Source organism: Lepisosteus platostomus, chromosome 9 (assembly GCF_059453375.1).
Source record: "Lepisosteus platostomus isolate fLepPlt1 chromosome 9, fLepPlt1.hap1, whole genome shotgun sequence".
Lineage (NCBI taxonomy): Eukaryota > Metazoa > Chordata > Actinopteri > Semionotiformes > Lepisosteidae > Lepisosteus > Lepisosteus platostomus.
The window spans coordinates 61,797,105-61,824,868 of NC_142619.1; the positions used below are offsets into that span (position 1 = coordinate 61,797,105).

At 46.3% G+C, this 27,764-nt stretch overlaps 1 protein-coding gene across 1 annotated transcript in view; it reads right to left on the bottom strand.

Annotated features, from left to right (window-relative positions):
• tmtc1 (transmembrane O-mannosyltransferase targeting cadherins 1) overlaps positions 1–27,764 on the bottom strand; it is a 129,679-nt gene that overhangs the window by 18,388 nt on the left and 83,527 nt on the right. The window contains exons 9-10 of the mRNA XM_088646086.1: positions 18,263–18,430; positions 16,791–16,904 (exon numbers count right to left, since the gene is read on the bottom strand). Coding sequence (XP_088502212.1) covers positions 16,791–16,904; positions 18,263–18,430 — 282 coding nt within the window. The remainder of the gene's footprint in view (positions 1–16,790; positions 16,905–18,262; positions 18,431–27,764) is intronic.

The window sequence follows — 27,764 nt, forward strand, 5'->3', positions numbered from 1 at the left end:
CTGCTGACACCAGCTTCCTTCTCAACAGTGCTCTCTGTCTTCTAATGTCCTGAGCCTTTTCCCTGTAATCCTTTCCTCACGCTAACACGCAGTCGGACGCTCACCGTATGATAAACGGTATATTCTTAAACCAAGTTATTCTTCATTGCTGATAGCTTGCTGATCTGATCTGTTAATCAGATACACGTCAGCAGTTGCCGCAGATGAACATAAACCAGGATCTGGAGATGATTTACAGTCCGAAAGTGGCGTTCCCACTACAGGAACATGTGCAAGCATCATACGGAAGTCAGAATCCTTTTCAAAGGCATACCTCCTCCGTCCCTTGATGAACAACTTGTATGGCCAGCGCGAATGATGAGGAAGAGATCATATTTTCAATCACATCATATTTTCAAAACACACGCCAATTCCAGCCTCCTCTTGCTAATGCAATGTGCTTGTGCACTCATGACTCACAGCCGTTGGTAGAAATGTAAAAAAAAAACAGCACAGAGGACCAAGAAATACAACTTAATGATGAAAATAGCTTATCTAATGGAAATAATTTAGAAGATGCAGCCTGTGGCAATTCAAAGCATTAACACAACTCATCTATGGATCTCTGGCACAAGTCTTTGCAAATAAAATCAGAGGTTCACCACGATAACCCACAAACCAAAAAAAAAGATCTGGAGGTCACGTCAATTCAAACTCAAACCTGGTGAAAAATATAGAAACAAGACATTTCATTTATCGGTTGAAACAATATACAAGAATCAGCTATTTTTTTGTTTTCAATGTCAGCCCGAATGTGATCCCTTCTTGGGGTATTCTGAGCACAAAATAAATAAATCGGCCTGTGCCTCCCTGAACGTGCTCTATGCAACACAAACCTGAGTTCCTGTGATTAATGGCACCACAGTACCAGACTCATTCTGAGAAATCTGTGAGGCATTTCTTTACACAAAGGGTTGTGGGAGTCTGGAACAAGCTGCTCAGCCATGTTGTTGAAGCTGATACCTTGGCATCTTTCAGGAAACAACTGGATGAGAAGACCACAGATCAATTAGCTCCTAATGTGGTGCGGAGCTCAGCTCCCCAGTTGAAGCTGACCAGGGATCAAACTTTAGGAGATTCTCTGCACAGTGGGATAAAGCCAGATCCAAACCAGAGAAACCCCATGCAGGCACAGGAGAAAAGACAGACCATGTCAAACCCGGGACGCTGGAGCTGACAGGCTGTGGTGGTAACAAACATGCTTCTCTGAGTGCTGAAGTATTTTTACAACAGCCATCTGTCACAAACTGGAAGCACCGTACAGTTCAGGGCGGTAGATGATGCCTTGGAGCAGGACTGTTCCCGCTCATTCTAATTGTTGTGTGTTATCTGGAAAATAATGCAGCACTCTCGCCCTCCTGAGACTGCTGCTCTGAGGGACTTCCGCTACAGTTTAATCTGCTTTTCTAGCACCAGCTGGCGAACGCAGGACTTGATCTGAATGTTTCTTTAACTCCGAAGGCAGGGACCAGATGTGACAATCTTGGCTCATGTGACAGTCGGCTCGGCTGCAGATCTATCCTTGGTTCAGGAGGTGGAGGCGGAGGCGGAGGTGTGGGGGGGCTCCTCGGGAGAGAGGTGCTTTTTCACGCGTGGGGGCCGCAGGAGGAGTGGGTCTGGGCTGGAGGCTGCAGCTCGGCCAGGCGCAGGAGCAGTGACGGTGCTCCCACACCCTGCCGCCAGAAGGCCAAGCGGGTATTTCAGGTGCGAAACAGAGTCAGGGGAAGCTGTGTGCAGCACCGGCAGGGTTCTGGACTCGGAGCGGGGAGGTAGGGGGCTCGAATCCCATGTGTGACGCTGCTGTTGTACCCTTGACCTGCGCTGTTCCAGTTAAACACCCAGCTGTAGAGATGGCAAGAAATGTAAGTTTGCATTGGATAAAACTGCCGGCCAAATGGATAGGAATATTGGAGCATCGGCGTTTCTACAACATCACTGTTGTGCCCAAAAGTGAAATTTTCTCTGTGGACAGAAAAATGAAAGTCCTCCTGCGCAAACGTTTGTGCACTCTGGGAAAGTCTCAAAATGCGGCAGCCGTTTCTAATTGCACAGCCTCATGAAAGCTGCATGAGGCTTTATGCCATTATGTGGTCTGAATGTGCCCTGAAATTGCTACATGAAAAGGAAACGGAAATATCTATCCATCCGTGTTCAAACCACCTCATCCCATTCAGGATTGCAGGGAAGCCAGAGCCCATCTTCCCCAGCAATGACAAAGGACCTTCACAGGGTACACACACACGTCCACTCACACCAGGGACAGTCGTCCCAGAAGCTGATTACCCTACCAGTACATCTCTGGGCTGTGGGAGAAAACCGGAGCACCCATAGGAAACCCAGGGGAGAACATACAGACTCCACACAGACAGCACCCCAGGTAGAGAACTGAGGCAGGGCCACAACACTGCGGGGCAGTTTTGCTAAGTTCTGCGCCACTGAGAAATACAGTACGAACTCGTTTAATGCTTTTCCTTCCACAAACATCTTTTCACAGCTGAAATCATGAGCAACAAATTTAATAAACATTTCGATTAGGATGACTATCTGTTTCGAAGCCTATCTCGCTTTTCACCCATTTGAAAACATTAAAAAAACAAGGCTTTTCTTACAGGAATTCCTGATTAATTAAACTGTCAGAAACAAATGGCTCCCCCAGGAGTATGGCTTGTCTGTGTGATCCCTATCGCAGTGCCGTGCTTTCAGACAGGAGGGAGAGACCAGTGACAGGAAGAATAATTTGATCCCTGCTCCTATTAAAATGGTGCACTGAATCTTTAAAAAGCCCGTCACGAAGATTAACTGAGTGGACATTTTTATTCTGTGGGACACCTCCTGCCTAATGAGTGCTCAGTCTCACCTGTGATCTGTTCCAAAGACATTTTAAAACAGCAAGTGGAACTAAGGGAACTCTCTTCACACATCAGCACAGCAATGCACTGGCTGGCGCAGGGATTTCTGCAGACTCTCAGCTTCAGTGACAAGGAGAGAATATCTGCAGTCCCTCCAGACTCAGAGACGGCTTCTCTACTCACACCGATGTTGGGCTTTTTTGCAGACCATTTGTGCTGACTGGTATTTAATTCTATGCTATTTAACTTTGTTGGTGTTGCTGTTACTGCTCTGTGTTTATGTTTTGGGTGTTTCCTCAATGTCTTTGTATTGGAGCATACATGCAAATAAGCATTCCACTGCACTTGTGCAAAGGACAAATAAACTGAACTGAATCTCGAAGCGAAAGGCTCAGGGCAAAGAAAAGGGCTTTTATAATCATAAATGTTTTATAAGCAGCCCTACGCCAAGCGTATTATTCTCTATCTGTAACGTGTCCTCTGTCTATGTCAGGGAGACACATAACTCTCAGTATCCAGAAAGCCCCAGTGGATAAAATAAACCAGTTTTCATTTGCACCTAAAATCCCAAGATTATAAGGTCTGTAAGACAGCAGGCACGAGCCTGCTCATCTTCAGAGTGACAAAGGGCTTCAGATATCAACACCTTTCTTACATACATGAGCATCGGCTCCAAACATTTCATCCTGAACATCCCGTGATTAAAGTCCCTAGCTGACTGGGACTGGGACTGGGATTATCTCACCTGGGCTCTCTCTGATTTCCGGCAGCCTGCCGCTCCTGTGTCCTGCGGGGACTTCAGAGAGAGCGCGGGGGTGGCAGGAAACCTTTCACGTGCTGCACAGGAGCGGAAGCTGTAAAGCCAAGTACACTAACACTGACTGGCGTGAGAGGGCAGTCAGTCCAGGTGCAATGGGGATTCCTGTTTGGACTACATTCCCCAGAATGCTGTGCAGAATGAGCGGCTGCCCTCAGTCACCTGACCAGTTACGAGAAGACAATTGGTCAGGTGAGTGTTTGCAAAGCAGGTGTGGAAGTGGGTCAGTGTGCCATAGGGGGGCAGAGGGCAGGTCCTCTGCAGTGCACACTCACAAGATGGACACTGACCGAGAGAGAAAGAATTTTGGATGTGCTTGGTTCCAAACAAATTTGAGAATTTTGGACGTGCTTGGTTGGGAAGAGTCTCGGAGAGAGACTTAGTTTGCTGGGAATAATTTTGTGAAGTCTCAGGGTGGGGCTGCAGCTGAGCTTTGTGAAGAACACGGAAGAGACCCAGTGCTCTGAGTGACAGTTAAGGACTTCGTAAAGAAGTTGAGTCAGTAGCTCAGGTGGAGCTTAGGTTTTTGTTTTGATGTTTATTGGTTGTGACTGTTAATATTTTCCTCGCTGTCAAATAAAGAGCACTGGTGTTTTAATTTACCACATGGCTGTGGTTGGCATGTCTGTTGTCTTGGACTCGCCACGCCAGCAGGCTGTCACACTGGGTATAAAATAACACGAATTGATTTTTCTAACTAACAATGAAAAATGCGGCTCATTGAGAAGCTATCCATACCCAAAATGGAAAAACACCTCCTGAACACAGACAAATTGAAAGTTTATCGTCTCCTGGCAGACAAGATTGCTTTCAGACATAGAAGTTTGTAACCTTGTACAGTACTTGTGCTAAGTACTGTGCTAATAAAAATACAGAACATCAAATCGCAATTCAGCTAATTCTGTTTCTCTCCCCTTGAAAACAACAGATTTCAACCAAACGAGAGGGAATGGCCTCTTCTCATTTGCCACATTCCTGACGTTGCCTTCACTAAGAAACTTAAAAGGAGGATGTTTCTTTGTTTAAGGTTGAGTAATCCCCCAGACTAGGCTCCCTGAGAAGGCCTGCTCTGATGAGCCCCCTGTGCCGGCGGGGCAAGACCACCAGGTCTCTGAGCTTCTGGGGTTGCGATCAGACCGCCCTGCTGTGACCCGTCGCAGCCCTGCTGGGAGAGCTGGGGATTGAGAGCTGGCGCAGCTCTCGGGGCACCAGTGCAAGCCCACGGGCTCCCGCCCTGACCAGACACAGGGGCGACCGGAGCGACCCCTAACCCAGCCGCGCTCAGGAAGCTCCATCTTTAAAAACACCTGACGGCGGAGGCTCTCCACCCGCTGCGTCCCCGCTGTCCTGACTCTCGGAGCGGTGGCTCTGTGGCTCAGGATCTGCGCCTGTGGCTGGAAGGTTGCCGGTTCAAATCCTGTGGCCGGAAGAGGAATCCTACTCCGTTGGGCCCCTGAGCAAGGCCCTTCACCCCAGCTGCTCCAGGGGTGCTGTATAAATGGCTGACCCTGCGCTCTGACCCCCAGCTTCTCTCCCTGTCTGTGTGTCTCATGGAGAGCAAGCCGGGGTCTGCGAAAAGACAAATTCCTCATACAAGAAAACTGTATATGGCTAATAAAGTGATCTTATCTTATCTAGGAGGAACTGTGGCTCTCCCAGGACACGTCTGCGCCCTGAGCTCTTTCAGGACTACGCAGATCCCTGTATGAAGCAGACGTGCTTGAAAGCGACTTTGGATGGAGACTTACAGTTGACAGGTGTTAAAGTGTCCCCGTGTCTTTTGAGAAGTGTTTCTGATCTATTCCAGTGCCTTTCCATTTGCTTCCTGTGGTGTGTGGCAGTATTATAAATGGCACCACGCACAGTGGCAGCATGCTTTCTCGTGGACGTGACCTGCACTCCGCACAGCTCACTGGCTCCTTGGCAGGGCTGACCATGCACTTGCATGCATGAAGGAATATCTAAACAACCAGGACATTTTTCTTTTTAATATAGTCCAGAAAATAAGACTTGTGAAACTTGCCTTTGATTTAAATGAACACTACGCCTGAAAAGGTCTTTCGCTCATTTCTTGATGGTGATCTGGAGGAGATACTGTATGTGCTTTAGTTGGAGATATGGAACACAAACACACATGCACACACATGCACACATGTGTGCCCCATGGTTCTGGTCCAGCGGTCTCATCATACAGTGACTGACTGTCATCATGCCTTAAGAGGGACAAAACTGCTGCTTCTTGGGAAATATTACTGAAGACAAATGTCTAAATAAATGTACAAAAATGGAAGAAAGCTGCTATACACAGACTTAATATTTATAATTGATGCTTATTTTGCTGTGTCTTGAGTGTAAGAAAAAGCTGCAGAGGTAATCTACAATTCCATTTAGAAGGATCAAAGCTACTTATCTCAGTGTTGTGAAAAATGGCACTTACGTGATGTCTTTTCTCTTTAATTTAATGATGGATATTTTAATCAGACAGGAGTCCTTGCAGCAGATAATCGGTACAAGATGCTGATTACAGCCAGAAAATATAATGTGATATTTCAGCATGCAGACAGAGCTAGCGCTAATTTAATAATAATTGAGATGTATTTCTATAATGTCCTTCATGCTAAGAGAATTACTTGCTAAAGAAATTAGGAATATGGGAAAAATCAGTAGCTACATTCAGAAAAGCGAAATCTAAAAATACAATTGAGTTAGACAATATGCACTGATTACAAATGTGTATGAATAGGAAATAAAGATTGCGTATAAAAAAAATGTTAAAAAAAGATTAATTGCACCAAATACAGAACATATATATATATACATTTTTTAAATAAGGTAAAAATAATTAGTAGTATGTTGGCAATGTATAATGAGATGAAGCCTGCAATCACATTAGAAAGGTAGTGTTATAAAAGACTAAATTAAAAACAGCAACTGACACTGCATTGCTAATAAAAAAAAGAGACAGAGTGCTACAGCAGCCTGCATCTCCTCCTTTCCTTATTTCATCTGAAGGACTGCAACAGCTGACCTCAGTGCTCCCGCTGGCTGATAAGAATCTAAAATCTCACCCAGGGAAAGACAAAACTCCAATTTTTGGCAATTTCTCTGGGAGGATAAAAGTTTAGAATTGTGCTAATATCAGGTTATCTGAGTCTGGTTTTGTTAACATTGGTGGCAGAGAGCCCAGGAAGAAAATGCCTCACATATGCATTAAAGGGCAGGCAAAAAAGATACTTAAAAGCTGAATTAGCAGTAATGCCAGCAGGTTTCAGATATATAGAGTTGTGTTTCATTTCACATAACAGTGAAGGTCACTGTGTTCCTGAATAATCTCACCCTGTGGCAACATGTCTAAAGAGAATCATCTGGACCATCAACAGAGCCCTGAGGGACCTTTTTCACTAGTTCTGCAACCCCAAGACACCAAGTGCTGTGTGTTAGCTGTGATCTAAGCAAATTCTCTACAGTTCCAGACAGACCCACCCTTCCTATTAGTTGATCTATTAGCAGAGTATGATGGTACACTTTGGTCCTAGAGAGCAGAGGTGGATGCAGCAGAATCTGAACACTAGATCACTTGTGAAACTGACCAGATTGGTCTCTGCACTACGACTGGGTCAAAGCTCAGATTGAGGCTTCTCAAAGATACTGTGACTACTGACAATCTGTTGACAGGATTTAGCACTATCCTTTCATGGACTTTATCCAATCTTGTGAGGTTCAAAATCTATACAGTAATTATTTAGAACTAACGCATTGAAGTCTGGTTTAAAGGTAGCTGTAACTGTTAACACAGACAGAGCTGTTTAATACTGCAAGAATATGGATACACATGTAGCTAATGTAGGTTTTTTAAAATGTAGTTATTATTGTATCCAAAGGAAAAGTATCAAATCTGTTGAAACTTGTCCCTTGGGCCTGCTCTATCCTGGTACCTTTTTACAAAATGAGATGGTTTTGGTAACAAACTGTTTCTTTGTCTACTGTTGTAAAAAATTGACATCCTTTGCTCTCATCCAGTCCTTTTCCTAAGTGATAACTTCACTCTTTCAAAGGGTTATGGGAGTCTGGATCAAGCTGCCCAGTCATGTTGCTGAAGCTGATACCCTGTTCTTTCAGGAAACAGCTGGATGAGATCCTGCGATTAATTAACTTCTAACGACCAAACGACCAATGACCATGGACTGAATGGCTTCCCTCACTTGGGCCTTTTCTCCTGCTCTTGTTCTCTTGGTCTCTCAAACTGGTACCCCTGGATCTCTGACGTTACTGATGTGCAGCTTGCCTGCCCGGATCCATTGGTGGTCCTGACTTTCTGTGGTCATTAAAAATCCCAGGGCATTTCTTGAAAAAGAGAAGGGGTGTTACCCCTGCACCTTAACAGTCATGGCCTCCTGGTAACCCCCATTTCAAAACTGGCTTCGTCACTCTGCTCTCCTCTCCACTGAGAGCTGGTGTGTGGGGAGCGTTCTGGCACATCATCCAGGTGGGGCTGCACACTGGTGGTGGTGGAGGAGGGGATCCCCATTACATGTAAAGCGCTTTGAGTGGAGTGTCCAGAAAAGCGCTATCTAAATATAAGGATTATTATATAGAAGAAACTCAGAGAGAGGTACCATATTGTACTGGAGAGAGGGGCACATTGTACCGTCCTGTTCTTATTTTCTCCTGGTTCTTGTCCATTTCACATTTGCAAAACTTGAAAATCCAGGACTCACTTGATCGAACACAGGAGCTTTTTGCTGTGACCACACTGAGACGCTGATAACAGTTCTGAGACAACACAGTAATGCAAAGATGATGACCTTCTTTTATTTTTAATGTAATCAAGAGAATCTGAGTTAGAATTAGGTAGATATTTAAGTAAGCTAAGAAAACAGGCTTTGACTCTGAGCTGTCCTTGATGTTCATTGCAATTGCATTTGAATTCTTGCATCTGTATTGGCAGCACTGCGATTATGATGTCATATTGTGGGATGATCACAGATGTTGCTGTTGTTTCCATCTTTGGCAGCGCAAGATTGATAGCTGCTTTCACAGAGCTGCCCTCCACAGAGAGACAAACGCTCGCTCGACAATCCAAGAGCAAACTGCCTGTATTGTACAGACATACAGGCAAACAATGAAGAAGTCAAATTATTCCACCGCAATAACAATGTTAGAGGGGGTTACTGCAAGAAAAAAGTCTTCTTGATGTCTTTACAATTACAAAGATGGAGAAACATACACATTTGTATTTACTTTCAATTATTAATTCCTATTAAATTTCACAAGTTATTAAATCATATTATTATTCAATCTTTCCAATGAATTTTTTTCATTTGCAGGTTTGTATAACCTAGACTTACAGCTGAAATTTGTTAATTTAACACGCTTTCTAAATCTACTATATTTTAGACATATAATAAACACCTCTAAGCATCCACGGTTTGCAGATTAATTTCTTCTTTCTTTGTCCTCTAGCTAGGCAGGTGGTAAACTCTTCATCAGCAGCGCTCAGAGAAGCAGGGCACATCATTTCATCCGCCAGTCTAATTGTGCATCAGCTTTTCCCACAACACAGGCATTAAACCTTCATAGACCTTGCAATCCTTTAAGCATTAAAGATAAATAGGTTTTGAAAAAATCCTTTCATGGTATTTATATAACAATGGTTTTAAAAAAAACAAGCTAAAATATAAAAAATATAAATATAAAAAACCCTTTCCACACTTTCAGCTGATCAGACTCCTCCACCAGTTTTAAGTCAAGTATTCTGGGCTGTTATTACTGCAGCTGCAGGTGCAGCAGGACCCACTGCATTGACTTGTAATCACTACCAGTGTTTTTCTTTTTTGATTAAAAAACCTTGAATAACTGCTTTGATGTGTAAGTGCAGTTCCTAGGTCTCCATACCAGATGTGTTCTGCACTGGCCCCGGAGAGTCTATGGTTTTTACTCCAGCTCAGTTCTTAATGACCTAAATCCACTCTCATTATTGACTTAATTAGACCAATATAACAGCTTCGCTCAGCCCTTGAGGTAGTGGTGCTTTATAGATCTCTCAAAAACCTGCAGACAGGTTTGGACACATTTGAGCTACACCCACTGTCACGATCGTAAAACCCTCCTCTTAATGCTCTTCCTCGTTTTCCTGAACTCCTGCACCTGCCTCCAGTTCCTGCCCCCGTCCTATAAGAGCCAGATGCTCCTGCCAATCTGGGCTCAGCTTTGGAAGATGGATGCCCGGAAGCCCGCCTTCCCGCGAGTCCGGGAGGGGCTCGACGGCACAGGCTTCGCAACGGCGTCCTGACCATCTGGGTCCGGGACTGGGAGTGCCTGGTCCTGTTACCCTCTTTTATCCCCCCGACCTTTCGCCGGATCCCGATCCGGCTTTTATCTCTGTCTAGTCTTCGTCACGGATGGACCACCCGGCTCTGGACATTTGCATCCCATGAATTTCCTTCTGAACACCCTTTGGAGTTGTTTGCCTTGGACCACGCCTCCCCGAGCACCGAGCACCTTCGTCACGCCCCCCTGTTCGTCTACCAGCCCAGTTCCTCGTCTCCTCCCCGTGTCTGTTCACTCCCTTCCGGACTGTGCTGTCTGCCTAGGGTCCTGAAAGACGCGTCGTGACACCCCCAGACAATTACGGAAAGTACAAGATCGCCAGCTGGGTCATCATTCGGCATCTAATCTAGTCATTTGAAAAATGCAAATTCTATTGGCCTACAGTACACCTATGAAAGGCTCAGTAGCACATAAAATAAACTTTTGCTTAATGTACCATATGGCAAAATTAGACACTGTGCTGCCGAACTAAAAAGCTTAATGACCCTGTTTTTGAGTACCGTCACCCCAAATTTCTAATATCATTTGCACACCAACATGCGCAATCACAGCGGATACTTCTTTGTGGTGTTTTAGGATATTATCCAACTCGAAAGTACAGTAATATCTTGCACTCTGACCACCTGGGAAGCCATTATGTGGGAATTAGAGCTGCTTCTCCACAGTCCTCCTACGGGCTCGTCAGGATTAGCAGGGGCCTCGGATCTGTCAACAGCATTGGGTTGAGGTGGGAGGACCTCGGGGTCCACCAGCAGACATGCAGGCCGCTTCTCCTGGCTGCAGATCTGTCCCATGGGAAGACACACATGCCTGGGACACCAGGACAGGGCCCCGCACCGGAGGAGCAATTCCCTGTTACAGCCAGTACTTCCGCCTGGCTGGGAATGTCTCTCTCGGCACCACCGTCTACAGCGCCGTGCGGAACGGTCGTTGCAGTAGTGGTACACAGACAGTACAACAGCTGCAGAGCGTCCTTGAAACAGCAAAGGCAGAAATACAGTTCTATATACAGTATACTGTAAATCCAGAGGTCCCAGAGCCTGCTCTGGGTTAACGGCCGATGATTAAACTCTGCAGAGATATGTGCTGTAGCAATCCTTACAGCGCACAGCGCAAACAGCTGGCAGGGTGCTCTCGATTAACCACACCACAGCGGATTAAAAGATCTAGTTGAAACATCCCGAGGAGTAGCGCATGCTCTTACACCCAGGAGTGGTTCAGGAGAAGAGAGTTCTCCGCTTCCCTGGCTCCTGCCCTGTAACCCGCAGCCCCTGGGGTCCCGGCGGATCTGAACAGACAGGAGACGGCACTGCCCCTCAACGTCTCACTGCATCTTCAAATATGGCACAGCCCCACCCCCCATAGCTTTGTGAGACAACAAGAGCAAGAGCCAAGAACGGAATAACATCCACAGCTGCGTGACTATCTGTCTCTCTGTCTGGCTGTAACAAAACAACGCTTACAGATGAGAGAAGGCCATCCTGCCCGTCTAGCTTGTTTGGGTGCTAGTGTCTAATTAATCCTGGACCTCATCCAGCCCTTGAATAAATCCAGGGCACTGCCTTTGGCAACATGTTCTATATTCCCACAACCCTCTGGGTAAAAAAGGGCCTCCTGTTCTCTGTTTAGAATACACTTCTACGTTGCTTTTAGCTATATCCTCTGGTTCATGGACAGGGTGGTTACAGGGATTGTGAAAAAGTCACTCACAGCAAGCAACGGCCACAAGGTGGGGTACACGTTGGACAGGACACTAGTCCATCACAGGGCACACACAGACACAGACACACTCACACACCCTGGACAGGACACTAGTCCATCACAGGGCACACACAGACACACACACACTCACACCCTGGACAGGACACCAGTCCATCACAGGGCACACACAGACACAGACACACTCACACACCCCGGGCAGGACACTAGTCCATCACAGGACACACACACTCACACTCACACTCACACCCTGGACAGGACACCAGTCCATCACAGGGCACACACAGACACACACACACACCCTGGACAGGACACTAGTCCATCACAGGGCACACACAGACAGACACACACACACACACTCACACACCCCCGGACAGGACACCAGTCCATCACAGGGCACACACAGACACATACACACACACACCCCCGGACAGGACGCCAGCCCATCACAGGGCACACACAGACACACACACACTCACACACCCTGGACAGGACACCAGTCCATCGCAGGGCACACACAGACACACTCACACACCCTGGACAGGACGCCAGCCCATCACAGGGCACACACACACACACACACACACACACACACACACACACACACACTCACACACCCTGGACAGGACGCCAGCCCATCACAGGGCACACACACACACAGACACACTCATACACCCCCGGACAGGACGCCAGCCCATCACAGGGCACACACAGACACAGACACAAGGCTGCACACACTCATACCAGGGCCAATATTCCCAGAAGCCAAGTAACCAACCAGCATGCATGTCTTTGGACTGTATTTCACGGTTCATCACCTTTACACGTGACGTCATTGTTCCTCCAGTGCCCTGTTAACTCCATGTCCAGTGATCAGGATGCCCCTCAGCTTGGTGTTACAGTGCACGTGAAACACTGGATTAACATTCACTGTGATAACCGCAGAGGTCTGGGAGTCGTGAGATGAACCCCAGAGCAGGTGAGGCGGTGATGAGCAAGCGGGCAAGCGTGAGCAGGAAAAACACAGACCAGAATCGTGGTCAGGGAACGTGCGAGGGTCGAAGCCTGGAGACACGGTGACACAGCACAAAAGGCAAATCCAAAGCAGGGTGGAGACAAGCAATCCAGGTTCGCCGACGAGGAGAACACAAGGGAAACCCACAGCCTGGTCAGAATGAAGCAGAGACGAGAGTCCAAAGAGAAACACAAGCGTGGAAAGCAAAGCTAGAGACTAAGGCAGTGGCTATAGAGTAAAACTCTATAAAGGAGCCCAGTGTACTGTCACACCAGGCCTTAGATAGCCTGTTTCCTAACAAGGCAGTTGGAGACAGAGGTGGAACAGACTTCCTGTCTGATTTATAACCATGGCAACCGACTGACAGACAGAGGAGTAGGGGCGTGACTGGCTGCCATGGAGACGCTAGCTTGTTCAGAGCAGCGCTCCAGCAGGGGCGACCTCGACACACCCTGTGCACTGCTCCCCAGAAATCACATCAACCTGGAGCGCTGTGCTTTTAAAGAACAGCGTCTGCCGGTGAGCGGGGGAAACCATGCCTCACATCACCATGCCTTGACAGGAGTATTTAAAGTCTGATTTACAAAGACTCCAGTTTTTCTATCTATTTATCTGGCTAACACCTTTGACCAGGGCTACAGTACATGCAACGCATGCAATAAACAGAATACTGATATTTCAAATGTGAAATTTTAAAACAAGAAATGAATACACCTGCTGATCCGTACACTTTCGTTTCTGATCTCTTTTTCACTTCAGCTAAATATTATAGGCAGACAATGTCACAGGCGACCTGTCAAGAACAGGTCCTGATCTTTTAATTACAGGCTAGGAGGCTCAGAAATTGTTCATCCCCAACTCCCTCCTTCCATGCTGAGCAGCCACTGAGTGCTCTCTGTAAATAAAGGCAACTTTATCTTCATGGCATTGCTAAAGAACTTTAAAACAAAGTCCATCTGTTGCTGCAGCCAGTGATTATTTCTTTATACACTAGTGACAAATTGCTAAATTATAAAAGGCCAGAGTGCTCAGACTGGTCTCTGCGTTAATGCCACCTTCTGAGAAATAAACAAACAGACTGCTGTCGCGGTCACTAAAGCAGATGGCAAACAGCATCAGGGCCTTGTGAGAAAATCCCAGAGCCTGAGACTCTGCTCTAGTCCCTGTCCTGCAATAAGAGGCGAAAACAGACGGTTTTTACACAGGCAAACCACAGGAAGTACTCACAGTGCAGCTCACAAACAGGCACCACATGAAACTTCTCCTCTTATTCAAAACACCCATTCACAAAACCATCCGCACAACAAGCAGCAGGAGTGAGGAGTCAGGAGATGGAACTGTTCTGAAAAATCTGTGGATACCTTTACACCTCGAAGATCACAACAACATGGTTAACAATAACTCTACCGCAAAAATACATGAATTCAAACTGTAAAAATGTGTGGAACAAGATACGTTGTCACCTTCATTACAAATACCATGTAGCAACCGGAGCCCAAAAATGCCAGCTGGGCAGAATGCCCTCTTCTCACAGGTAATCTTTTGAGGCATCAGACAAAATCTGCGATTAATGCAGTCAGTTTCCTATGTTTGTGGGATGTTACTGAATTATGGCTTTGAATTGTTGCTTGATCTGAGCAGCAGCAGTGTGTAAGAATCTGACCATACCATAGGGTCACAGGTTCAAACCATGCACTTATTAACTTGCATTTATCTGCTACTGTTTCCCACCTTCGGACAACATACCTGTACAGTACTGGCTGCTTTAAAAAACAGATTGCCCAAACAAGCCGGAAAAACCAAATGACCTCCTTTAGCCTATCTTATGCTCTGTGTTCTGAAGACGTGGGCTTCTTGACAGGATCTTATCTTCACTGAGAGATTTATAGCAAAGTGGGGCCTCTCAAACAGCTCAGCCAGTGAAGGCGGGTTCTCGAGCTCAGGTCGAGCTCTGTGACGGCAGGTCTGTGCCAGCTGTGCCCAGGACTGCCCAAGTGGTGGCACACAACTGGCAGAGCACTGCAGAGGCAGGGTGGGATAAGGTGTCCAGAATTCCCGCTCTGCAAAGTGACCCCTGTGTCCTCCTGAGCGCTCACAGGCCAGGTGCTGTTGGTGAAGGACGGGAGCCCACACAGCGCAGGGCTGTTTGAAAGACCAGTGGCCTGAAGGTGGGCTTGTTAGAGTTAGGGCTAGGGTCAGGGCCTGTAGCTGAGATGTGGAAAAATACACAAACGGCTCTTCCAAAATCAGGTGGAAATAAAGCAAATATCTGGCCATTCTTAATTTAAACAAAGAAAAATTGCAAGGCCCAAAAGCGCCGTCTGATTGCTCTTTAAGACAAGAGCAGGAGAGACACCGCACACGTGGGAAAGCCACTCTTGAACCACTGCCCACCTGGCTTCTTAAAAGCTTATTTGGGAAACACTGTCTGATCAGAAACACTAACGTGACATCCAAGCTCTGATTATTAATTACGCACTTCCAAAACAAAATGTCAAAGTGAAGGACTTTACATTTCGTCTGGAAAATGAGATGATCTCAATTCTGCTCCAGCCTCTGCTGAAGGCGTTTTGTCAGCCCCCGGCCAGCGCTCCAGCAGAGCTCGTACGCTGCCTGGGGACTCAGCTGCTTGCCTCCCCTCGATCTCTAGCACTCCAGCCCCGCCAAGCAGACTGCACAGCACTTTATTTCCCCGCCGATCGCTATGGAAACTCTGAAAACGCTTCGCCACTGGCTCTGTACCCACGCTGGAGCAGGGCCAGCTGGCGCCGTTTCCCCACAGAGGTCAAGGAAAAGGAGCCAAAAACCTTTCAGCCAGCGAGAGCGGCCCATCCAGAAGACACTGCCGTCCTCCCTTGGGGAACAGCAGTAATCAAACGCTACACGAGGGATCTGACCCGCCTCTGCTCCCGAAACGCACAAGGACCACGTTCCTGTCAGTCACGGCAAATATCCAACACGCGTACAACGTTCCTGAAGTCAAATTCATTTCAATGGTACAGAAAGGCCTGAAACAATAATGATGAGAATAAAACAACACCCCTGTCCAATGAAAAAGCCCAAATTCACACAGACTGTCTGGCCCACTGGTTCAGGCCTCTTATGTCTCTTACGGTTTCCATGCCGTTTTTAATCCCAGGCTAATTGATTTCAGTTTTTTATGGGGCATATTTGCTTTAATCTCTTTAAAGATCAAAAGGTATCAACTTTGAGTGTCAGAAGTGTGCTCATCTATATGTTTTTATATTTAATAGTGTAATTCCTTCCTGTGGGCGTGTCTGATACACTGTTACTTCTTCCTGTGGGTGTGTCTGATACATTGTAATTCCTACTTGTGGGCGTGTCAGGTACACTGTTACTGCTTCATGTGGGCGTGTCTGATACACAGTCATTCCTACTTGTGGGTGTGTCAGATACACTGTTACTGCTTCATGTGGGCGTGTCAGATACACAGTCATTCCTACTTGTGGGCGTGTCAGATACACTGTTACTGCTTCATGTGGGCGTGTCAGATACACAGTCATTCCTACTTGTGGGCGTGTCAGATACACAGTCATTCCTACTTGTGGGCGTGTCTGATACACTGTTAGTGCTTTATGTCTGATACAGTGTCCTTCCTGCTGTGGGGGTCTCTAAAAATAGTAAAAATGTGTTTCTTTTAAGAATTTACAGCGGGGCAAACACACAATAAGTGCATAACACACCTCACTTTGTGCACCACATCTTTTTGGCACATGTTCTGCATGGTGTGCTATGCACAACTCACAACAGGAACACCTGAAAAATGTGTTTGTGAAGGGAATTCCTTAGCCTAGTCTGGGCAGTGGCAGTGTGCAAGCGACCTCAAGACGAGACGAGCACCTCACTCTATCATGGCCATGACTAACTGTTTCCTCTGGAAAGTCTGAGAAAGAAACCATTTCAATAGCAAAGACTTTGACACCTCGAACGTAAGTCAAACCTTCTATATTGATGTCTTATTATTATTGTGCTTTTCTGCTGTGAGCAGCAGCTAACTCACCTGAGTGCAGTTTCATAGTGATGAATAGCTTCTTGGTTTCTCCCTTGGTCTTTCAGAAAGTTGGCATAGTTGTAGTGTACCTTGGCATTGTGAGGCAGAGTCTGAATTCCAGATCTACAAGAGAAGATAAAGCACATCAGCCAGTCACAACAAGAACCAAATGACATTCCAGTGCTTCAAAAACTTCAAAAAGGCAGAAAACAAAGCAGATCTGTCTGGCCCCAGTCTCCTCCCAGCACAAGATCAAACTGCAAAGCTTGGATAAAAACAGAGAGGAACAACAACATCCGGTCTATGAAAAGAGCACGCCGACAGCACTCCCCAGGGATTCCAGAAACTCATACTCATCTTCCCTGCTCCTCATACTGCCCCCTGCTGTTTAACCCTTGATCTTCATTGTCTGTCTCATAAAAAAGCTGAAGCTACTGCATTGAACAGCACTGCAGAGTCTCCTTGAATTCTGCAATGAATGTGCTTTAAAAAAACTGACCATTATAATTATTATTGGGCCTATAAACAGTGCCTTGCAAATGTATTCTCTCCCTTCCAACAATGTCCCAGTTTGTTGTATTATCCATGATATATGTACAGTTTTAAACTATTTTTAGTACTAGCTTGATTGCTCTATCTGAACACATGTGAGTGATAAAAGTTCAATTTCGGCAAAAACTGCAAAGAAAAAATTCTGTTCATTGTTACAAAGTATTTACCTCCTTGACAAACATAAATTAGTTCAGATGCACACAGTTACTTTGACAAAGTCGCACAATTATTTGAACAGCCTCTGTCAGTGTGCTTTAATAGTGGTTCATGATTTTAGACTATAAACCTGTGTCTCCGTGAGGTGCCTCAGTCAGGCAGCGAATTTCAAGCAAAGCTTCAACCATGAAAACCACTGTACCGGCCCAGCAGGGATAAGATCAGGCTGTTCCTCCAAACTGAGGAGCTGAGAAAGGGGGAAACTGGTCGGGGGTGCCCCTGTGAGGACAACTAGAGTGACCGGCAGAGAGGAAGAAAATGTCCATGAGTCAACCATCTGACCAGTGAGACAGAGTGGAAATTCCAGCTCAAGTCCCACATGGAGTCTGCTTAAATGGAGCATTTAAGTGATACTGTAAATACGTGGTAAAAGGTTAAGTGATCAGATTAGGCATTTGGAACGTATCTGTCTCCATGCAAAGGTTTACACTTGGCACAAACCCAACACAGTGCATCACTCAGTCAACACCAGCCCTACAGTCAGGCATGGCGGGGGCAGCGTTACACTTCCCGGCTGCTTCTCAGGGACCTGGGGGCCTGTCAGGATTGCTGGGCAAATGGGCGGAGCACAGTACAGGCAAACGTAAGAGGAAAACCTGCTCAAGACTGCTGGAGACTTAGAACTGGGACACATGTCCAGCTTCCATCAGGACAGCGACCCCGAGCCCAGGGCCAGGGCTCCAGCAGGGAATGGTCTCACAGGAAGACGTTACCTGAAGAGCGCCTCCCGGGACAGCCAGGTCTCGTTCTGCTGCACGGTCTTCCAGGAGAAGAGCAGCAGGAGCAGCAGCAGGGACAGCGTCAGCGCGGGCGCACCCCACCGGCCCACCACGGAGCACAGCCTGCTCAGGCCATGGACCACCAGGATGCAGTACCCCATGCTGGAAGAGACGGGGCAACGGAACAGGATGAAAGGGGTCCTGCAGAGCCCCACATCCAAACGCCACCCCCGCTTGTGTCCTCCCCCTCCTCCGCCCTTCTCACCCGCAGGCCCTGTGCTCACTGTAGCCACCGCCCTGTCCTTCACTTTCGAATGGTCACAAGGCTGGGATTATACAGCAGGACGCTGCACTCATCTTAATCCAGGAATCCCACAAACCTTAAAAAAGGAACCAAGCTGGGCTGCGGAAGACACTGCCGCTGCCTTAAACAAACTGAGAACATGAGTTTATCACCAGCATCTCTCACGCTTAGGTTTTGCTTGTACGCTGGATGCTTTAAAGTTCACCTCCGTTATTCTGAGCACCTACAATTAAAACAAAACGACTGAAAGGTATTCCAGCGGCAGTGTCTCGTTTCTGGGACCCATCTCTCTCAGCGCACACGCAGATCCTCCTAATGGTTCCCCCTGCCCCTAGCGGGTTTCGTCAAGCCTTAATTGAGCTCCGGGGCTCCTGGGTCCCCTTTCATTCTGTTGAGCTGTTTGCTGATTTCCTTGTTTGCAATCTCACTTTAACCCAGGGAGCCACGTCAGCTACAGTACATCTCTCTGCGCTGGCTTGGACTGATACCTCAGTGTTCGAAACTCCACTCGAGCATCAGCACTCAACGCATTTCCTTTTTTTTCTTTGACACAGCAGCAAGAGAGGAGAAGCCGGCTCTCCGAAAGGCTCCAATTCTGCCTTCTTCTCCTTCTTGCAGATCACTCTAGGTGTTTAAAATATTCTTGGCAGCGCATGACTGCAAAGGCACAAACCCAGTAATCCCTAAGAGTGGCAAAAAATTTAATAAAGCACAAGCTACACGTATCTCAACACAATGTGTGAAATACAGTCAAATTCTGCTTTTTTCCTTTGGGGGATAAGCCAGCGCCTCTTTGACTGAACTGTGCCAACCATGTGGGGCCAATCAGTCTTTCCAAAGAGCCTCAGACTGCTCCTGGGAAACAAAGTGAGACACAAGCGGATTATGGGAAACTAAAAAATAAGACAGCAGGATACAGTAATGACCTTGTGGAGAGCCCCTGGGGTCTGGATCTTTGCAGAGGGTGAGTCAGGGGGCCTGTGAAAAACAACAGCATTTCTGACTGAGCTGCACTGCTCCCTGTAATTATTAAAGTGATTGAAGTGATGCATGCAACACATAAAAAAAAAACTGCAAGTAAGCGATCAAACGCACTGGGAAAGTCATCAGATCTTCACTGACCAGTTTGAAGACCAAAGGAAGCGAGCAGCACTCTGTGATCACTTCTGCCTGCCTTCCTCCGAGACACTGTGTATTTCTATCAACCTAAGCCAAGCCTGTCTTTTCACACTCCCTCCATAACCACGACTATCAAGGGACATATAAAAGCAGCAGTTCAAAGAGAGGTTTTTTGTCCAGCGGACTCTTTGGAAAGTGCTCTCCGCAGGAATTCAGGCCATCAGATCCCATTACTGGGAACAGTCACACTGGCTGCTTCCACAAATCCTCCGCCCAGGTGGTACTCCTGGCAGGCTGCTGGCTGCTCCCGAGCAGCCGTGAAGGGATAACAGGAAGGTGTGCTGTAAAGACCTTCTGTTCTGCACTGGGCTTTACTGCCGCTTACACATGGCATTTTGGAAGGCCTGGGAATATCCCACAAGGCATCCCTGCAATGGAATCAAATCTGTTATAGTGAACCTGTGGCCAGACCTTGTGTATTGCCACAGCTGGTCTTATATTCGTGATCATATCTGGGCAACACTCTCCAAAGTCTGACTTATCTCCACACAGAATAACAGAAATGAGCAGACAAGAAAATGGTATTGTTCTTGTTTACTGAGTTGAAGAGGCGTGATTGTTTCTAAAAGATCCACTTCTCCATCTTCAGAGAAACCTATTCGTTGGCCCCCGTGTTTAAGAATGCTGCTCTGTATAGTGATGAAACAGGTGAGAATGGACAAGGTCCAGTCATAGGTTTGCCCACAGGAACCTGACAGGGATGAGCAATTTAATGTCACGATTAATCAATTAATTGGTTAATTAACTAGGACCACTGATAAAGTCTGAATTAAGGCTCAATCAAGATATGAGGATAAAACAAGTCAGCTTGTTTTGTGATTGGTAATTACAAGAGAGGAAATGGGTCAAAATAAGTTATTTATGTACAAAGTAGTAGTAGTAGTAGCAGTAGCAGTAGTAGTCCATAAACATCACTTACAGGAGCAACCTGGTTTTCCTCAGAGGTCTCAGCCCAGTACTGACCAGGCCCGGCCTTGCACAGTCTCCGAGATCTGACTGGATCAGACTACAAGGTGGAAACACTGCTGGAAATCTAGAATGACCCTGAATAGTTTACACGCCGTACAAAACCTGTATTCATGTGAACTTCACAAAGCACGGGAACAAGCCTGTTCGTCCAAAACCAAAGCACATTGTCCAATTCCTATCAGCCACCAGCCGACCAAACACTCTCTTAATTTGACGTGTTTTTATAAGGAGGCCAAAATCAATCTGACGTTCTTCATTAAAGATCGGCTTCTGAGTGTGCACATGACATATAGAAACTGGGTAGGGTACTGTTTGTTTTACTAAATGGACCATAACATTGTATAGTCAATTAATTGCTGCCATATAAAAGGGAGTCACCAGATTATGAGCAGTGACATTCCCCGTGGACAGCGCAGCACTCAAGATAATTAAGCATCAGCCGCTGGCCTGCTGCCTGTTTCTTCAAGATCTGCCGAGAGGCTCCTGCTACATAAGGAAGGGCAGAGGGCACTCAGAGATGAGAAATGCGTGGAAGCTAGAAAGCTACAGAATTCAATTAACAAAAAAAGCTCTCGAGAGAAAAACCTTCATTTCCGCCCCGTAAGGAACAAGCCCTTTTAATGCTGCAGAATTGCATTGGCTATTTCAACACAAGCTGCTACCGTTATTAATGATGGTGGAGGACGTGTTCATTAAGACCTTTGTGTTTAAGGTGTATGAGTTCTACTCTTCATGGCTCTCACAAAGGCTCTTCAAATACGTGCACCATGTTCAAACTGCTCGGCTTTATTTTTCAACGCCTTTTTAACCCTACCCCATATTTAAATAGTCCCTTGATATTCAGGAGCAGACTTTCTACAGAGGTGTGCATCCCTTCTGTGGATCTTATGTTAAATGTGTCACACCGTCTTTAATCTAGGGCTGAGTTCTTTATATTTATGAAAAACCGAACGCAGCTCGCGGGTCCAGTTTAGATCGGCGCTCCTCAGCTGCCTCTGGGGGATTCTCTTCTTCCAGCCACAGAGCTGGGACAAGCCTGCCCGGTGTCTCCGCATTTCTGCGCTCTGGGAAGCTGGCGTGTCGTGCCCGCAGGAGATGAACGTCAAGTTCGCGGTCCTGCAGCGCTGAGGGCCTTTGGTGAGCCTGCGCTTTCCCCCTCGCCCGAGAGCCTTTGCGCTCTCGCCCGGCAGAGCAGGGGGTGGGGAAAATGAGCGACGAGCCCACGGCGGCTGGGGGTGAACCGCGAGCTGCGAGGACAGCTGTAGCGGAACCTGTAATACATTTCGGCCACAAGGCTCAGCTGACTGAGACAGCCACACGGTGCTGTGACATGCTGAGAGACGATTGGCTGTAAGTCTGGTGGGGGCGGGCAAGGGGGCGGGGCAAGGGGCGGGGTTTCCCTGCCCTGTGTGCGGTCACAGGGTTAGTGGCCAAGACGTGAAGAAAGACAGCTATTCCAAACCAGATCGATCAAACAAAAATAACTGGTGATACTACATGAAAGTAACCACAGCCCAGGCAGGGCACCCAGAACACAAATCAGTCCAAGAAAGATGGAGTGGAGGAGATTTTGGGCTCATTTTTGTAGTGAAGGCCAAGTGAAAAGTAAAAGAAAGACGACTTGTGTTTACTCTCACACACACCCGACTCTCAATCTTTTTGCAGCTTTTATTTTTGAATTAATTTTCTTGGCAGTGCATCGCCAATCTGTTCCAGCAGGGATTTGTTTCAAAGGACTCATGATGTGAAAAAAATATTTCTGTCTGGCAGTTTCACCATTTTTATTTTATTATTTTCTTTAAAATCTTGCCATCGTGGCCTGAAAATTCACTGTTGGTTGCAGCAGGTTTTAAAGAAATAAAAGGAAAAAAAGTACGGTAGTATTTTACTTGGCTTTAATGATTCCATTAGATCTCAAACATTTTTGACGTGTGCTTCGTTTTAGAAAGTGGTTTGAGTAATTGTTGCTTTCGATCCACAATTAATCCCGGTCTCCGCTGCACTGAGATTGCAAATCAACTGTCCAGACTCTGCTGACCACAAGTGATTCTCCTCATTGTAAAAGCTCAGAGGAAGAGGCGAATATGAATTAGAATGCACTAGTGAGGGAAAGTAAACGGAGAACACTTAAACCTGAAAACATCCAGAGGTGTTCCAGTGCTCTAACAGGAGCGAGATGTGAACGGAATATCAACATGGTTAGAAATCAGGGAGTAACTATCGTGGAATAAGAAATCAGTACAGGGAACCCTTCCGGAATCCCTGGGTTTACATTAGACATTCCTAACATGCAGCACAGTCCCACTTGAGATACGTTTCCTTGCATTTCCGCTATAGATGCAATGTTTTATTATTCCCAATACCAACTGGGAGCCAACACAGACCACTTAGAGCGCTCGTGTTTTAGAAAAACGAATGAAGAAAAAAAGATTCCCAGGTAATCGTGGTTACAGATACAAATAAAGCGCAGAACACACTCCAGCTCTTCAGTACCACGTGGGCTCTGGCTCCACTGTGAAAGCGTGCCGGTCAGCTCTGCTGCCTCAGGGGCCTGGGTTCAAACGGGGACTGGGGGGCATGTGGACACAGGATGCACGGGCCCCCCCCACCTCCAAAATCCAAGCAGGCCAGGCTCCCTGGCGTCTCCCCGCAGGGCAGCCCTGCGCTTCTGTGCTCGGCGCCGTGCTGGACGGCGGGTTGAAACGGCCTCACTGGGCCCGCAGCTGCGAAGCCTCCTCTTCTTCAGGAAGGAGGGAGGTGCAGGTTCTCAAGCTACCGTGGAGAGCACTCTTCTCAGAGAAACGGAGACATCACCGAGCGCAGGGAGATCTCTCCTGGACCTGCTGCCCCACTTCCCCAGTTTGGGTTGTTTCTCAGTCATTTCTATTACCAGCTGTTTTACCTCCCCCGGAGTCTGGCACACAGTACTGGGCGAGGCGTGAGGCTGGGCTGCAGTCTGGCACCACGAGTCGCTAATGAGGTAGAGGCACGATTCCTGCGCTCCTCTCGTCTCGTGTGAGACCTCCTTCACACTGCAGCTCCACAGCTCATCGCTGCCTGGAGGGCCACAGGCTCCGGGGCCCAGTGGCACCTTCCGGAGGGCTGTCAGACAACCAGTGACATTGTGGCAACTCAATTTACTACTGCATAAGGCACCACTGCGTTTTTACACAAAAGCTATTAATTTATAATGAGCATTTTGCACTATGTACACGTCCTTTGTTTCCACTGTTGTTTCACACTCTATAATAAAACTGCATAATTTATAATGCAAGTCACAGTCAGCCATGAAATTGTACGGGCCTGGCTATTAAAAATGTGTGTCTGGAAGAGGAAGAGGCTTCCAGGTCTTTACTGCTGCACAGGATGCTACAGGGGGTAAAGTCATCCCACATCCCCTCTACTGCAGGGAGCTCTCCTGATGTCAGCGTGCCAGTGCTGCCAACTGTGCTTCCTGGGCGTCCAACCCCCCTCTGCGCCTCTCCGTCTTGTCTCAAAGAGACCATCAACAGCGGCAATGATGCCGTCCGAGCACTGCCAAAACACACGAGTGCTGGAATCACCGAGCAACACTCTGCTGTGCCCTCTCTGCCCCCAATTCCCTCTTCCTCAGCACCTCCAAAAAGCACAGCAGCCCAAGATCCAGCCGCAACAGGTAGGACGCCTTTGACAAATCACACACACTGAAAACTGGCTCTGCCTGTCCAGATGGATCCCTGGGGTATGAAACCACTTTACCGCTTAAATGGTGCTGCAAAAGCCGCTTCAGTTAGATGGCAGGCATGCATTAAATACCATAGTGTCCCATTTATATTCATTGCCAGTACAGCTCCGTCAGTGTGCAGCAGAACCAGGCGCCTGGCTCTGCAGCTGCTGATTTATATTCCAGTGCCAGGGCACAGGAGAAAGGGCTGAAAGCATCACTCCTGACAGTGGTGGTGATCTGTCATCCTCCAGCCTGGGGAACACACAAACATTTGCTTATGGCCGACACACGTTATCAACATCGACTGCATTAAACCGCATATTCATTGACCTATAAATGTCATCTTAACTGGACTATCGCACTTCATATATCCTCTGCCCCTCAGTCAGCCATTAAAATTCATCATCCAGTAAATGGCTTGTAAATGGTGTTTGAGTATTTTACAGCTTATGGTATTAAGGGTCAATCCTGACGCTAGTCACAGAATTGATAAGCGCCTATCCTCTCCTGGTTTATAGTCCCAGTCGTTTTACACGACTAATTTAATAAAAAGGTTTGGGCACTGGGTTTAAATGTATTATTAATTATCTTCTGTGCTAAAAGGGACCGGCTGCTCAGCTGGAACTCACGCGAGTTCCTTTACTCACCTAGCAGTGACATTTATGTACTGTATATGTAAAATGCAAGCCCAGGACTGTTCTGAAGAAGAGAAAACACTTCAAACACGGTGTCCTGAAATGTCACGTAGGATGAACTATAGCAGGGTGGGGCGTGACACACTAGGGACTGTGGTCGGCACAGGCAGACCTGGTCTGCCTCGTCCTCGAGTGCAAAAAATTGTGAATAAGGTTACTGGAGCTCTGAGACGTGTCTTGGCGTTTTATTTGCAATTGAGGTTCTGCCGAGACATAATTCATTTTCCAGTTTCAACACGGGGAAGGAAATACAATTCCCAACTCCCACTGGAGTTCCTCACTAACCTGATCTGCGAGTCCTGACTAAACAGCCAGAGGCCTAGTCCTCTGACAGACTGGCCAAGGCAACTTTCCAACAGTTCCACTCACAACAGTCAAGTTTTCTTCCTCTTTTACTTTTAAGCTGCAGATCTCACCCATATAATTACAAGAAAGAAATCTTGTTCCCACAAGTCCAGGTCTCACACAATTCTCTGCATAACCCCAGACTACACCTTTATACACCACTACTCCATACACCTCTGGTGACACAGCACAGTGGAGCCAGAAAGTGGACAGAACAATTCGAGTCTGCGGACAGATTCAAGAAAGAGCAGGGAAGAGCAACAAGGCTCTAGGGTTTAAGGAGACGTGTTATGAGGAGCGGCTGTAGGAACTTAATCTTCCCAGTCTCAGTAAAAGGTATCTGAGAGGAGACTTGCAATGTGTTGACCCTAATCGTTATTTCAAGTTTGGTGATCAGAACATGGGGACAAACCCTAAAACTCCAAGCCAGTGAATAGAAGGGATTAACTAAGCGTGCTGCGGAGACAGAAACTGTATAGAACAGTGCTGAGCTGAGTGACCTACTCCCATTCGTCTATTTCATATAGCTCCTTTCGCTTAGAGCATTCTGAACGCATTTCACACCAGTCATACAGAAAGAACAATATAAAAATGTATAAATTATTAAATTAGAAGAAAGAATTATGTAAGTAATTGAAGTCAGTCTTGAGGTGAGATTTAAAAACATCTGCAAAGGAGTCAGGAAGACGCACTTCTGGACTGTTTCTGTTGTACTTCCTTGGATGATTGAGCGAGCAGAGCTGTAGCCGAAAGCATGGACTACTGTCATTTCTCAGCATCAGTAGGAGAAGAACTAGTCTTAAACTGCATGTTGCATGAATGGAAGAAGGATGTGTTGCAGACTTATGAAGTGTGATTAGAAAGATAGAAAAGAGTAAAACAAATCGCAGAATTAAGGGAATAATTTCTGTATCAGCAAATGTAAGTTTTAGACAGTCTAACTTGGAGACTTGATGGAGAGAACAAAATAAAACCATCTGTCTTCTAATTGTTTAACTGAAGATAGTTCTGGAGATGCAGTGGTCAAATGGTTATTCTGTTTACAGTAGTGTCTTCTTAGTTTCCAATTTCCTGAACATCAAATAAGAAGTCTTTCAATATTTAGACTACAAAGGGCATTCCTGTTAGTTACAAACTAGATAGACTCTAGTATGCATTGTGAATGCATTCTGCATCATCAGCATATCACTGAACTGGTTTATGCTACTGTAATGCAACAAAAGAATGATCAAATATGATTGAATTAAATGTCATGGGATGTAGACCAGACACATTCAGACCTCCCCAGTGAGATTAAAAATCAATTAATTAACCATTAACTCCTGAGTGCCAGGTTAGCCTGCTGTTCAGCATTAAGCAGATACATTTTATATGTGTGTTGTTGCAGAGCATTGCATTTCAACAGTCAATAATATGCAGTTTTATTAATGATTTAATGCAAAGTTACATAAATGTAATTCAAATCTGTAATGTATGAAAAACATGTTAAATTGCCAGAATGTGAACTGCATCAGCCAGTAATAAATCTGTCAAGCAAAGCAAAGTATGATGCTATAGGAGAGGAACCCTGAAAACACAAGGAAATAAAGTAAAATATCAGTAATGTAAGAAAAATAAAACGTCCTAGTTACTGTTTAACTTCTAGATATAAAGTGCAAAGCACTTCATACCTACACAAAGTATCTTAAAGTATACTGTAAATTTGACATGCTCTAAAAAGAAACACTACAACTTGCAAAATGAGCATCATACAGTATACCACTGCATTTTTCCAGAAATCACTGCAGTCCTTCTTGAATGTGAACACATTGTACCCAGTAGTGATACTTCAGGAAAGTTTCCTTGAAATGTGTTCCTTGGGTGACACAGTTCAGCTAAAACAGGGCAGCATTTTTAATCCGCTCAGTGAGGTGCTGGGGTATTTCACTGTACATCTGTACAAAGCCAATGAAATTATTCTTCACTGCCCAATGATAACCAGTTGCGTTTTACTTTACTTTGGCAATATACAGTACAATGCTTTGAAATGCTGACAATAGATCATATAGATCATCAATAGATGACCTGTCTGAAGAAGGGGGCACTCTAAGCAGAGTAGAGGAGCATTGCGTTACATTTTCTTACATAAAAAAATATGACTAATGCACTGATCAATCAGCCACATCAAATTAATCTCACTTAGCAAAACCCATTTTGATTGATGGCTTCTGTGACTGGTTTGTCTTTGATTTCATCCAGTTCATTGATCCCAGGATCTCATCCAGCTGTTTCTTGAAAGAAACCAAAGTACCATCTGCA